This window comes from Gorilla gorilla, chromosome 4, assembly GCF_029281585.2.
Source record: "Gorilla gorilla gorilla isolate KB3781 chromosome 4, NHGRI_mGorGor1-v2.1_pri, whole genome shotgun sequence".
Lineage (NCBI taxonomy): Eukaryota > Metazoa > Chordata > Mammalia > Primates > Hominidae > Gorilla > Gorilla gorilla.
In genome coordinates this window covers 10740251-10755147 of record NC_073228.2, presented here as the reverse complement: position 1 = coordinate 10755147, position 14897 = coordinate 10740251, and the positions used below count along the sequence as shown (strand labels likewise).

At 58.3% G+C, this 14897-nt stretch overlaps 1 protein-coding gene across 15 annotated transcripts in view; it reads right to left on the bottom strand.

Annotated features, from left to right (window-relative positions):
* The window catches only part of CEP131 (centrosomal protein 131), a 33462-nt gene that overhangs the window by 9471 nt on the left and 9094 nt on the right, over positions 1-14897 (bottom strand). For 13 of the 15 annotated variants that reach the window (XM_055389482.2, XM_055389478.2, XM_063706008.1 and 10 more), the window contains exons 3-10: positions 11255-11349; positions 8360-8474; positions 7979-8106; positions 4471-4584; positions 3173-3331; positions 1267-1384; positions 656-772; positions 318-486 (exon numbers count right to left, since the gene is read on the bottom strand). In XM_055389482.2, coding sequence (XP_055245457.2) covers positions 318-486; positions 656-772; positions 1267-1384; positions 3173-3331; positions 4471-4584; positions 7979-8106; positions 8360-8474; positions 11255-11349 — 1015 coding nt within the window. The remainder of the gene's footprint in view (positions 1-317; positions 487-655; positions 773-1266; positions 1385-3172; positions 3332-4470; positions 4585-7978; positions 8107-8359; positions 8475-11254; positions 11350-14897) is intronic. The other 2 variants (XM_063706007.1, XM_063706011.1) reach the window with 1 other exon arrangement.

The window sequence follows — 14897 nt, the reverse complement described above, 5'->3', positions numbered from 1 at the left end:
AGGCGGAGGCGACCCCAGAAGCAGAGGAGCCCGCTGGGGAGCCACAGCCTTCTGGGTGTGGAGCTGTGGAGGATGAGTGCCACCCCTCCCTTCCGGGCCTTCTGCTCTGTAGGGATCCCTACGTCCAGGACCATTTGATTGTCAAGGTCTCGGCACCCTCGTCAGGTCAGCTGGGGACCAAGGCCCCTAACTCCGAGGACTGGGGCCGCCAACATGGGCAGCAGCACAGGAGGCCGAGGGGAGGTCCACAGGGGCTGCACTTCCTTCCTGGCTGCAGTCCACCCCCCAGAGCAGGGCGGGCATGGAGCCACTCTCACCAGCGTTGTTGGCCTTGAGGGCCTGGTGGGCAGTGCCGCCTGGCGTGGGGGACAGCTCCTGAGCAGGCTGCCGTGTTCCTGGCACTCTGGTCTCCCTGGGATTCTCAGGTGGCCCACGCTCGGCAGTGCTCGCCTTCTGGGCTCTCAGGGCTCGTTTCTGTTGCAGCTCCTGCAGTGGGAGCATCACTGAGCACTGTCCCTGGGAGAGGACGACCCCAGGCTCCGCAGCCAAGCTGCCCTGAGGCTAAGTGTCCCGGGGCCCAGGGAGCCCCAGCAGCAGCCCCGCACAGTCAGGCCTGGGCCACGGTGCTGCTCAGTGGTCCCTGCGCGGTCAGCACCTGAATGGCTGCTCGCCTGGCTTGGCGCGCCTTCTCCTCTCGGGCCTTCCTCCTGGCTGCCTCTTTCTGCTGGTGCAGGTCCAAGAGGGTCCCCTCGCCTGACTGCTGCCGCTGCTCCTGCCAAAGAAGCCGGTGCCATGTGGTGTTTACATCTGGAAGACGGAATCCAGACCCAGACCAGAGGTTTCCCCACAGCGCCCTGGAGTCCCCTAGAGTTCGTGGAATCTCAGGGCCAGCAGGGAAAGTGAAACCCCACCAGGACCTTGAACCTGCCATTTCTCTGCTCTACAGAGGATAAGCCCTACGTCGCAGGTGGCCAACAGTTCTGGCGTGGGGGAGACAGCTCTGCCCTCACAGAACGTCCTCTTGAGACTCTCCAGCCTGGGATGGACCCAGCAGGCGTTTCCTGACACCCAGGCCCTGATGACCGCCAGTGAGGACCACCCTGCCTGTCCACGGGGACCCAGGGTCAAGAAGGATGCTGCACCCAGAGACGGGGCCCACGAGCAATCCTAGGCTTTGATTCCACCTGTCCCAGAAACTCAGACCCCTGGGATTCTGGGCCAGACCCCCCCGGGGGAGCATGGAGTGACTGAGACGCCCACACTGACCTCCCGCTTGGCCTGCAGCAAGTGCTCCAGGCGGGCAGCTCCTGCTCCGCGCCGCTGCACCTGGTGCCGGTACCAGCGCTGGATGGTGACAGCGGCCTGGTTCACCTGGTGGATAAACCTGCCCGGAGAGCAGGACTCAGGGCCAAGACAGGACCAGCGCCCCGGCAGGAGCCAGCTGGCTGCTGGTGGAAGGTCGAGCCGGGGAAGAGAGAAGCCGGCGGCTGCACACAAGTAGCCCTTTTCACAAGGCAGGACCAGCCCACCTGGACCATTTTCACATGGCAGGACCAGCCGCCCGGATCAGCTCCACTAAAACCCAAAACCTTCCTCCTGGGAAGGTGCCCAGGGGAGAGGAAACGCCTACCCACGCAGGCCTGTGTGGCCTTATTTACAATCGCCAGGAAGTGGGAATAGTTCAAATGCCCATGACCTGGCTACGGCGTGAATACTGGATGGCGGGACCCTACCCACAGGCAACAGGCCCGGGACTCAGGCCAGTGCAGACCACAGGCCGTGGCTCCACAGAGAGGGTGGTCGGAACAGGCAGGGCCATGAGAGAACAGACTGGTGGCTGCTGGCATCAGGGCGGGGAAGGAGCTCGAGGGAAGCCGGTGGTGCTGAGCCGTTTCCTTATCTTGGTCGGCTGTGTCTGCAGACAGCACTATACACTCTGGTGGAATCTCATGGAACTGCACACTTACAATGGGCACCTTCTATTGTATACAAATTATACTCAGTAAAACTGATTAAGCAAAAAAAAAATGCTTCACCTTGGCTCTCGGGACCATGTGTGGATTCTCTCAGCAAAGGCACTAACAGAGAACCCAGAACGTGTGAGCCCTAGCTCGGGAGCAGTCTGCCCCGGGCAGAACTGGGGGGCTTCAAGGGGTTGCGGGCTTCTGGTCCCCCTTCCCTCGTGCCACCCACCGCGTCTACAGGCCTGGTCTCCCTAGCCCTAACTGGGCGGTAGGGTAGCTGACAGTTCCGCCAGGAGCAGGCTCCGAAAGTCCAGGCAGGGAGGTACCCCCGCGACTGTCCTGACAAGAAACGACTGTCATGGTCACAGGAGGCTCCGCCCACAGCCCCTCCAGCTCCCCAGGGGCAAGCGGCAGGGGCACAGCCCCCAGCAGTCATCATCACAGGAGGCTCTGCCCACAGCCCCTGGAGCTTTGGGTGTTGTTGGCTTTTTTCAGTTCTGTATCTTCTTTGCCTTTAATGTTGTTTTAGTTAACAGTTTTACTGAGGTACAATTTCCATACTACAAAATCTACCCATTTTCAGTGTACAAGTCAATGATTTTTAGCAAATCTAGAGTTGTGTGACCATCAGCACAGTGCAGTTCTGGAATGTTCCACTGCCCCTGGAGGAGCCCTCTCTGCCACCCCTACACCAGCCTTCGACCTCCTGTGATAAACTTGCCTTTGCTTGGTGTTTTATGTAAACAGAACCACACCACATGGGGTCTGCTCAGTCTCAATATTTTAAAACAGGCCGGGCGTGGTGACTCACGCCTGTAATCCCAGCACTTTGGGAGGCGGAGGCGGGCGGATCACGAAGTCAGGAGATCGAGACCATCCTGGCTAACATGGTGAAACCCCGTCTCTACTAAAAATACAAAAAATTAGCCAGGCGTGGTGGCGGGCACCTGTAGTCCCAGCTACTCGGGAGGCTGAGGCAGGAGAATGGTGTGAACCCGGGAGGCAGAGCTTGCAGCGAGCAGAGATCGCGCCACTGCACTCCAGCCTGGGCGACAGAGCGAGACTCCGTCTCAAAAAAAAAAAAAATTAAATTAAAACAATTATTAAATGGAAATTTCTATCCTCGGAGGTGTGAGCCCCCCAGACCCTGATGCCTGCCCACCTCTGTGTTCTAGGCTCAGGCCCCCCACCACCCCAAGAGCGGTCACCTCTCAGCCTCCTCCTCCGTCACCTCCTTCCGCCTGGGCAAGCCCGTGCTGCCCCCAGTATTGTTCCGGGCCGAGTGGGTGGCACTGGAGACATTCTTCGGCGGCTTCCCAAAGCCACTGCTCTCACTGCCCTCACAGGTGGCTGCCTTGATGATGTTGCTGACAGGTAAGAAGAAAACACCCTCGTCTCACCGCCCAGGGGAACAGCTCTGCCCACAGGCAGCAGGTGCCCACTCCCGGAAGTCCCAGGACTGAGCCTGGAAGTGGTGCTGGCAGGCTGGCAGCCGGGGCAGAGGGGGACAGCGGCAGGTGCGAGGCCGGCTCTCCCGTGCCACATCCTGGCCTCTGGACCACCTATGCCCTGACAAGGTCCCACTCACTGGTACCCAGGATAATGAGCTCTTTGCATTTAAAAACTTCTCACTAAAGTTACATTGAGAGGCTGGGTGCCCTGGCTCACACCTGTAATCCCAGCACTTTGGGAGGCCAAAGCGGGCGGATCACCTGAGGTCACGAGTTCGAGACCAGCCTTGCCAACATGGTGAAACCCCATTTCTACTAAAAACACAAAAAAATTAGCTCAGCATGGTGGCGGGCACCTGTACTCCCAGCTACACGGGAGGCTGAGGCAGGAGAATCGCTTGAACCTGGGAGGCAGAGGTTGCAGTTAGCCGAGATCATGCCACTGCACTCCAGCCTGGGCAACAAGAATGAAACTCCGTTTCAAAAAAAAAAAAAAAATTCAATTGAGAAAGTTCCCAAAAGTCACAGGAGTCCAGAGCCTGAGGGACCCCTGAGCAACCCCAAGGCCATCCCCAATCCCCGCAAGACCATGTGGTGGTGGACTCGGGGGCTCCTTTGCCCCGCTCGGTCCACCCCCGCTGTGACGCCTTCTGGGCTCTGCACAAGCCCTGGCTTCCTCCTGGGGGCCCCACCTCAGGGTGAGCCCCAGACCTCACTGTGCCACCACATCTGGGCTGTTTTCTCTCTGTGGGAAGCTGCCGACCCAAGAACAGAAGAGGGCGGCGGACATGGATGGGGAGCCCGGTTCACGGCTGCTCCACACGGTTTTACGTGCACTGACCATGTGCTCTGACCGAGGTTGGACCCCATGCACACTGACTGCATGCCCTGACCGAGGTAGGACCCCATGCACACTGACCGCATGCCCTGACCGAGGTAGAACCCTGTGTGAACTGACCGCGTGCCCTGACCGAGGTCGGACCCCAGGTGCACTGACTACATGCCCTAACTGAGGTCGGACCCCGCAGCTCCGCGGCCTCCCCGGAAGACCTTACTTGAGGGAGGGGGCAGTCTGGTTGGAGCTCTTGAGCGGAGGCGCCCTCTCCGAGGGGGTGTAGCGGTTGTGCACCATGGTGGTGACGCAGTTGCCCACTGCTCCCTTGTTGCTCCTGCCAGGCCGGAAGAGAGACAGGAATGGTCAGGCCTCCGGAGGGGACGCCTGAGATCTCAGAGCTACACTCACAGCACGGGCTGGGAGGGAACAAAGGCCTTCAGTGCTTGCTACGTGCTGGCAGCATTGTCGTCCGGTGTCCCCAGGCCCCTTCCACAGCCTGCGCCCTGATGATGGGGTCCTTCCCAGGACAGGAAAGCTGGACCAGGGGCTCCCACGGGGCAGGGGATAGAATCGAGGCATGAACGCTGGACGTGCCCAAGACGGTGGGAGCAGCTCAGGCCAGCAGCTCACAATCAGCTTCCAGAGCAGACTCACAGAAGCGAAGCCCCATCCCACACGACGGATGGAAGCCACACTCTCTGCCTCTGCCCCTCCGCAGACCCGCAGGAAGGCGGGAGGACAGGACCAATACCGAGGCTGACAGGAGGGATGGGGAGACTGCAGGAAAGGGGCATCTGCAGACCCGGACGATTAGAAACAGAAGGGCCAGCAGAGAGCAACTGGGACACAAGGGAGGGTCCAGGCATTGTGGGGAGGGAGGGCGAGGAGCTGGCAGGTCCCGTGCCCCCAGGGAGACACACTGTTCTCCCACAGGCATGGACAGGCTTTGAGGCAAAGGGGAGAATCTGGCTGCTCGGCAAAGCCCTTTCCCTCACTTGAGCCGCTAGCATCCACCCTGCCCTCCTCAGCTGGCCCTGCAGGTGGGGCAGAGATGGGTGATTCACCCAGGACAGCCACCACCACCCCTCCCCAGCAGTGCAACCGGGCAGCCAGGACTCGAACCCTGGGGCGGGCTGGGGGTTTGTCTCTGGAGAGACTCAGCCTGTGAGGAGGGTCCCACAGACACTGGTAGGTGGGGATACTCAACAACGCCTTGCTCTCTGCGCAAGTGCCCTGAAGTGAAGCCACCAGGCAACAGGCTTCCAGCTAACTCCTAGGGCCTCCCTTTTAACAAGAACCACCAAGACATCTGGGCAAAGACCAACATGTCAGAGGCCCAAAACCAAACCAACAGAACGTGTGGGAATGAGGGTAAGCAGAGAGCAGAGCACTGCACGAAACCTGCTCCTGCACCGGCCTGCACCTGCACCGGACCGCACCAGGCACCAGCCTGGCCTGCACCTGGCACCAGCCTGCACTCACAAACGTTCAACAGCTGGTTCTTGGAGCACGGCTCATCTGCCAATTTGGGTGGTGTGAATAATCCTACCAGGACTGATTTTGAGCTGTTCAGGAATGAGCAGCATGGCATATATTCATAAATGTTTTCAAGAAAACACTAAATGGCCGGGAGCAGTGGCTCACGCCTATAATCCTAGCACTTTGGGAGGCTGAGGCGGGTGGATCACAAGGTTAGGGGTTCGAGACCAGCCTGGCCAACATAGCGAAACCCCGTCTCTACTAAAAATACAAAAATTAGCCGGGTGTGGTGGCGCACGCCTGTAGTCCCAGCTACCCAGGAGGCTGAGGCAAGAGAATCGCTGGAACCCGGGAAGCGGAGGTTGTGGTGAGCCGAGATCACACCACTGCACTCTGGCTTGGGCGACAGAGTGAGACTTCGTCTCAAAAACAAAAACAAACAAACAAACAAAAAAACACCAGAAGAAATAGCTTGAAAAGATGCTGCTCCTCAGGGGCAGGAGCCAGGGGTAGGAGAGGCGGCAAGGGTGTGGGTAGGAGGGGCAGCAGTGGGGTAGGAAGGGCAGCAGGGCAGTGGGTGGGGGGTAGGAGGGGCAGCGGGAGGGGAGGTAGGAGGGGCAGCGGGAGGGGAGGTAGGAGGGGCAGTGGGTGGGGGGTAGGAGGGGCGGGTTGGGTAGGAGGGGCAAGGGGGTAGGAGGGGCGGCGGGAGGTGGGGTAGGGGGGCAGCGGGGGGGTAGGAGGGGCGGGGGGTAGGAGGGGCAGCACGGGGGTAGGAGGGGCAGCGGGGGGGGAGGTAGGAGGGGCAGTGGGTGGGGGCAGGAGGGGCGGGTGGGGCAGGAGGGGCAAGGGGGTAGGAGGGGCCGTGGGGGGTAAGAGGGGCAGCGGGGGGTAGGAGGGGCGGGGGGGTAGGAGGGGCAGCGGGGGGGTAGGAGGGGCAGCGTGTGGGTAGGAGGGGCAGCGGGGGGTAGGAGGGGCAGCGGGGGGATAGGAGGGGCAGTGGAGGGGGGGTAGGAAGGGCAGGGGTGGGGAGGGTAGGAGGGGCAGCACATTTTAAGCCTATGGTGCTGTTTGACATTTTGGCTGTGTATGAACATATAACTGATAAATACTAAAGTAAATTTTAGGACCAGGTGTGGGGGCTCAAACCTGTAATCCCAGGGCTTTTGGGGAGGTCGAGGAAGGAGGATTGCCCGAGCCCAGGAGTTTGAGACCAGCCTGGGCAACACAGCGAGACTTCATGTCTACAACAAATTTAAAAATTAGCCAGGAGTGGTGGTGTGCACCTGTGGTCCCAGCTGCTCCGAAGGCTGAGGGGGGAGGATCTCTTGAGCCCAGGAGGTAGATAGAGGCTGCAGTGAGTTATGATCGTGGACTCCAGTCAGGGTGCCTGTCTCTAACTTAAAAATAAATTAAAAAGCAAGAATTGAGCTGGGTGCGGTGGCTCACGCCTGTAATCCCAGCACTTTGGGAGGCCAAGGCGGGTGGATCATGGGGTCAGGAGACTGAGACCATCCCGGCCAACATGGTGAAACCCTGTCTCTACGAAAAAAAATACAAAAATTACTTGGGCGTGGTGGCGTGGTGGCACGTGCTTATAATCTCAGCTACTTGGGAGGCCGAGGCCGGAGAATTGCTTGAACCAGGGAGTCAGAGGTTGCAGTGAGCCGAGATCATGCCACCGCACTCCAGCCTGGTGACAGAGCAAGACTCCGTCTCAAAAAAAAAAAAAGGCAAGAATTCTTCCTGTGCCAACCCTGGAGAATAACCACACGGTCTCTCCCCTGAGACTATTCCCTTGGCGAAGGCTCTAAATGCCGGAGGAAAAATGTGTCCCCAATCCCTTCCACTCATGGGTCCCCTGAGGCCTAGCCCAAGGAGCCCACACTCTCCTTGAAGGCTCAGAGGCAGCTGCCTGGAGTCCATTTCTTTTGGAGCTTCCCCAGGCCCCCCTACAAGCCTCCTCAGCCAAGGCCCCTCCCCAGGCCCCACCCTCTCAGCCCCATGTGAGCCTCCCCAAGGCCTGAAACTCTTTAAGAGCAAAGCCTGGGCCGATAGCCCCTTATGTGCAAGATGCCACCTGGCAGCCTCCTGCCTGTGCCCTTGGGAATGAAAGCCATTCTTTCACTCACTCACTCATTCACTCATTCCAAAGCACCCTGAACGAGCCATAAACAAGACAAAGACACACACAGTCTCCACTCCAGGAGCTTCCCACTGGTGCCCGTCGTGGGCACCTGCACAGGTCGTACCTGTTGTTAGCAGTGAAGTTGGGGGCCAGGGCCACGGTGCATTCTTTCCTCCGCGGGCCTGCTGGTGCGTCAAGGGCACTGGAACTCCGGGCATTGGATGGCAAGGTGAAGCCCCGGGGCTGGTCATCCTGTCAGACAGCTCAGCCCATGACACCACCCGCACACACCCAGACACCCCATCCCTTCCCTGCCTCTCCCACAAACGGGAGAAGCCCCCAACTTCCCATACAGGCAGGTGGATGTCCTGGGGTCTGCCATGTCAGATCTAAGCTTGACACCCTCCCTGCAGTGCCCTTTTGCAAAGGCAGTGAGAACAAATTAGGAACCAGGCCACAATCCCATCACAGAGACCAGGACGTGGGGCCGCACGCACCACCTTACCAGGACGTTCCAGGTGGCTCCCTTCTCGCTGGGGGCTGTGCTCAGGCTGGCCGGCCTCTTTTTCCCACTGGGGCTGCCCTCGAAGAGCATCAGGAAGTCCGTGGGCTCCGTTGGCCTGCATCCGAGAGAGGGCGGCACACAAGGAAAGAGTCACCAGCCGGGAAGCCGACGCTAGGCACACAGACCGGGCAAGTCCCGCGAGGACAGAGGGGCCGAGGCACTACTAGCAGCAACTCTCTTTCCAGGCCCAAAGCCCCAATCTGACCACTGTGCCTGGCCAGGGTTCCTCAGTGGAGCTGGGCGTTCAGGGTGAGCTTCCATCAGAAGCTTCATCCGTCACACCGATCACAGTTTCTGGGGACAAGGGCCTTATTTGTTTTTTCTTTTCTTTCTTTTTTTTTTTTTTAAATGTTAGTAGAGACAGGGTTTCGGCTATGTTGCCCAGGCTGGTCTCGAACTCCTGGGCTCAAGAGATCCTCTCACCTTGGCCTCCCAGAGTGCTGGGATTGCAGGTGTGAGCCTGCACACCCGGCTGCCCACCGAGGGCCTTAAATACCGTGGCTGCCTCTGCTGCCACCCTCTTCCCTGTGAACCAAGAGCCACACCTGCTGCTGCTCAGAGCAGAAGGGGAAGCACAGCTGGAAGGCATGGGCTGGCGGCCAATCCCCACTGCCACCCTGCCCCATGGGAGGCCACAGCTGAGCCGAACACAACTGATCGGTTGGGATCAAAACCGTGGCCCGGCTGAGGGTGGTGACACACCACACACCACACCACACACACACATACACCACACACCACATAACACACACACCACACACCATACACACCACACACACCACAAACCACACACACAACACACCACACATACACCATACACACCACACACACCACATAACACACACCACACACATAACACACACACCACACATACCACATACACACACCATACACACCACACACTATACACCACACACAACACATAACACACACCATACACATAACACACACACACCATACACACCACATAACACACACACCACAAACCAAACACACAACACACCATACACACCACACACACCACACACATAACACACACACCACATACACACACCATACATACCACACACTACACACCATACACAACCACGTACCACACACACCACATACCACACACACCACACACCACATACACACACACACCCACCACACACCATACACACCACACACACATACCACATACCACACACATACCATACACACCACACACACACACATACACCACATACCATACACACCACACACCACACACACACCCCACACACACACACACCACACACATACCATACACACCACACACACACATACACCACATACCATACACACCACACACCACATACACACACTACACACACACCACATATCATACACCCCACACACAGACCACACACACCACATACCACATACATACTGCACACAAACCACACACACACCACACACACCACATACACACCACACACACCACATACACACCACACACAGACCACACACACCACATACCACATACACCACACCACACACACACACCACACACACACCACACACGCACCACAAACCACACACACCACACACATACCACACACACCACATAACACACAAACCACACACACCACATACCATACACACCACACACACACCACACATACACACCACACATAGACCACACACACCACATACCACATACACCACACCACACACACACACCACACACACACCACACACGCACCACAAACCACACACGCCACACACATACCACACACAGACACCACACATACCGCACACACTACATAACACACAAGCCACACCATACACCACACACCCACCACGTACCACACCCACCCACTCCCCCACACACCATACACCACACACACCCCATACACACACACACCACACATGCACCAGTCATAAACCACACCCCCACACACACCACTCACACCACACACCCACACACCACACACCCCCCACACACACCACACTCACACCACACACCCACACACCACACCACACACACACCACACTCACGCCACACACCCACACACCACACACACACACCAGCTGGCCTTGGCAGTCCCTTGCTTGGTGGGACTCCATGAAGCCAGTTGCTGAGCTAAGAGCGGCTCCCGGAGGCTGCACTGGACAGGGTGTGGTGGCCGCAGTTCTTGGTCTTCCCACGAAGGGTCCACCCGGGGCCCTTGGTGACCCAGAACTCAGCCTTCATTAGGTCCATGGCCCCACAGGAGCACCCTGCTTGCTCGGGGACAATGCCTGGTGGGAGGTGGTGTCAGGGCCTCGCCCACCACTCTGGGCTAGAGGATGTCCCCCCGGAGGCTGCTGGCCACCACCAGCTCCACTCCCCACAACACCCCCACTGGGGCCATTGAGGCAGCTCCTCCATAGCCCACTGGTTTGGAGGCCGCAAGGGACAGCGGCAGAGTTTAAGTGGGCAAAGGTGGGAACAGGGGCGCACAGCATGGGGGTTCAGAAGGGTCACAGTGCTGCCCCTCTCGCAAATGACAGCTTTTGACATTCAGAGGGCAGGTGGAAAGGGCTTCAGCGGAGCCCTCAGGCAGGGTCCCAGCAGCCGCCGGGACAGCAAGGAGGAAGGGAGGGACGCGGTGCAGGAGAGTGTCTGCCTCAGGCCTCCCGCCCAATGCGAGAGGAGGCCTGGGACACAAAGCTGGCCCGTGAGGTCACTCCAGGCCTCACTAGCCAGCAAGGGCCCGGGACCCAGGAGGCTGGAGGAAGGGCAGAGCAGAGGCAGGGAGGAGCAGGCCGGGGTGGAGCACCTGAGGTCCCGGGAAGGGGCCAGGGTTATCCAAGGGCCTTGGGGGTTACCTGGGGGAGCTGCTCCGAGGCTGGCTGACCTGCGTGGTGCTGTTGGATCTTCTAAGGTTGTTGATGGCCCGGGAGCCCCCAGGCCCTGTGGCCTCCTGCAAAAAGGGAGAAAACAGCTAATTATGCAGCAAAGGCTCACTCACCAGTTTGCTCAGCCTCCGCCAGCTTTGGAGAAACGCAGTCAGAGAACAGAGGGGTGGCCCTACGGGTACAGGTGGCCCAAGTGGCCTCAAAGGCAGTGGGTGGTCAGAGGGGCAGGAGCACTGGACAGCAGGGCAGCGCGAGGGGGGCTCAGGCCCGACCTCTAAGAGCTTCCCCGTCCCCGCATCAAGCAGGAGCCCTTCACCCCTGGCAGAGGGAGGGTGGGAAGGGAGCTGCTCACTGTCACCCACCAGCTCCCAGGAACCGCGAGCTCCCACCTTCCGTGGATGAGAACCCCTGGGGACCCTTCACCCCGCAGTCTCCTCCATCAGCAGGGAGGGCACCCAGAGCGACTCTGTGGGGTCACGATGAGGACTAAGGAGACGCAACCGCGACCAGGTGCTGCAAGACCTGGTAGTGAGTGCAGCCAACTGCCCAGCGGTTCCAGGTCCGTGGAAAGGGGCGGAGGGGCACAAGGGATGGAGGGGAGGCTGCGCAGCAGACGCTAAGCGAGGATCAGAGCGCTCGGAGAAGCGGACGCTAAGCGAGGATCAGACCGCTCGGAGAAGCAGCGCTTGGGGAAGTGGCGCTCGGGAAAGTGGCACTCGTAAGTACCTTACGCTACGCTCCCTGACTTTCCCGTAGGCTTAAAAACCCTCCAAATCGGCCAGATGCAGTGGCTCACGCCTGTAATCCCAGCACTTTGGGAGGCCGGGGTGGGCGGATTACCAGGTTAAGACATGGAGACCGCCGGACGCGGTGGTTCACGCCTGTGATCTCAGCACTTTGGGAGGCCGAGGCGGGTGGATCACGAGGTCAGGAGATCAAGACCATCCTGGCCAACATGGTGAAACCCCGTCTCTACTAAAAATACAAAAATTAGCTGGGCATAGTGGCGGGTGCCTGTAGTCCCAGCTACTCAGCAGGCTGAGGTAGGGGAATTGCTTAAACCTGAGAGGCGGAGGTTGCAGTGAGCCGAGATTGGGCCACGGCACTCCAGCCTGGAGACAGAGCGAGACTCCGTCAAAAAACAAAAACCAAAAACCCTCCAAATCAAACATTTCAGGGGAAAGTGTTCACAGTCCAGTGGGGAACAGTCTGGGCAACACCACCGGATGCCACTGGATGCCACGGCGACCAGTGATATCGATCCTGGCCAGGTGCCCACGCCACCACAGGATGGGACCTCGGGTCTCCAGTTTCCCAGGAAAAGAGACCTATGAACTTTCAGATTTATTTTTAAATCTGAATCCTTAAGCTGAAAACAACCCAACCAAAAAAAGACCAAAAAAAAAAAAAAAAAGCTCCAGGAAAGCAGCCACACACATGCACCCCACCAGGACACCCCAATCACTCGTTACGGGCATTTCCCGGTCAGGAAACCGTGGTCTAAAATAGCTGAACAGAAAGTGCAGGCAGGGAGCCCAGCTCGGCGGCAGCAGAGCCGGTTAAAGGAGGCCAGACAGAGGCCGCTGCGAGGTCTGGGGGTGGAAATCCCACGAGCGCTTGGGCACCACCATTCTTCCAGAGAAAGTACTCACGGGCTTGGTCATACCTTCCAGACCAGGCTACAGACAGTGACTACCAGAGAGCAAAAGCTAACACCCAATACAAGACACAGCCGCCACCCCGTTCTCCACGCTGGGGCCACAGAGGCCCTGTGCAATTCCTCATTCAATCCCTGCTGGGCTGTGCTCCCAGGGCCCCAAACTGGGCGCTGGAAAGGTGTTCGGGAGGTCAGAAGGCAGGGTGTGGGGAGCACAACAGCAGGAGAGGAAGGGCCCCATGGAGGTCTCCATCCTTCTAGGAAAAAAGAGATGCCTTCTGGGAAGCCTGGGCAGTGCCCATCGGACAGCAAGTGCCCAAAAGAGGGACCCTGAAAAGGGGTCAGTGAGGAGAGGATTGACAAGGGGCTGAGCACAGGCTTGGTGACCTGGAGGCTGCTGGAGGGGCTGAAGAGAGGCAGAAGGGGCAGCAGGCAGAAGCCACCCATGCGGCAGGGACTGCAAGCCCTCCACCCCTGGGAGGCAGACGCCAAGTCCCTGAGGAAAGTGCCTTTGTTTACCAGGGGCCTTGGGCCAGCCTGAGGGTCTAAATATGTGATTTGTGGCCAGGCGTGGTGGCTCATGCCTATAATCCCAACACGTTAGGAGGCCAAGGCGGGTGGATCACTTGATCCCAGTAGTTCAAGCCCAGCCTGGGCAATATGGTGAAACCCCATCTCTACAAAAAATAAAAAAATTAGCCAGGCGTGGTGGCATGCACCTACAGTCCCAGCTACTCAGGAGGCTGAGGTGGGAGGATCACTTGAGCCCAGGAATTAAAGGTTGTAGTGAGCTATGATAGTGTCACTGCACTCCAACCTGGGCAACACAGTGAGACCCTGTCTCTGAAAAAAAAAAAAAGAAAAGAAAAAATAGAAAAATCAGCAAAGAACATGGACAATTCATAGAAAAGGAAATATACACGGCTCTTAAAAATATGAAAAGATGTGGCCGGGTGCGGTGGCTCATGCCTGTAATCCCAGCACTTTGAGAGGCCGAGGTGGGCGGATAATCTGAGGTCGGGAGTTTGAGACCAGCCTGGCCACCATGGTGAAACCTTGTCTCTACTAAAAAGATATATATATATATATAAATTAGCCGGGCATGGTGGCACGCACCTGTAATCCCAGCTACTCAGGAGGCTGAGGCAAGAGAATCACTTGAACTGGGAAGCGGAGGCTGCACCACTGCACTCCAGCCTTGGGTGACAGAGCAAGATTCCCTCTCAAAGAAAAGAAAAGAAAAGAAAAGATGTTCAGCCTCACTCACAGATGTTAAGTTAGAAATACAATCAGAGGTGGAGGGCGAGGTGCTGTCCAAGCAGCCCTGGGCAGGAGTGGGGCCCGTGCAGAGGGACTAGTTCTGAGTAGCCCTGGGCAGGAGTGGGGCCCGTGCAGAGGGACTATTCCGAGTAGCCCTGGGCAGGAGTGGGGCCCGTGCAGGGGGGCAGTTCCGAGTAGCCCTGGGCAGGAGTGGGGCCCGTGCAGAGGGGCTGTCCCGAGGAGCCGTGGGCAGGAGTGGGGCCCGTGCAGAGGGGCTGTCCTGAGGAGCCATGGGCAGGAGTGGGGCCCGTGCAGAGGGGCTGTCCCAGAGCATAGCACAGCATTGGTGGTGTTCTTCCCATGGGGTTTGAGTTATCCACTGTGACACCACCTTACACACCTTACACACACATGGGAGCTAAACCAGGGACAGCAGATGATAGGGCCGCATCCTCACTGCAGGAGGGGAGGTTACAATCAGCAAGCGTGGGGGGGCGAGAGGTGCCACTAGCGACAGAGACATCAGTAGGACCCACAACACCAATGGTTACTATCTATAGACAGTGTGTATATTACACACCAACTGGCGTACACTACATACTTCCTTGCTCTGTTGGCTGAGAAGACCAGAAACAGCCCAGTAGGCACAAGCACACCCAGCTCCCAGACCTTGGTCTCTGAGGCCACTCTCCAAGA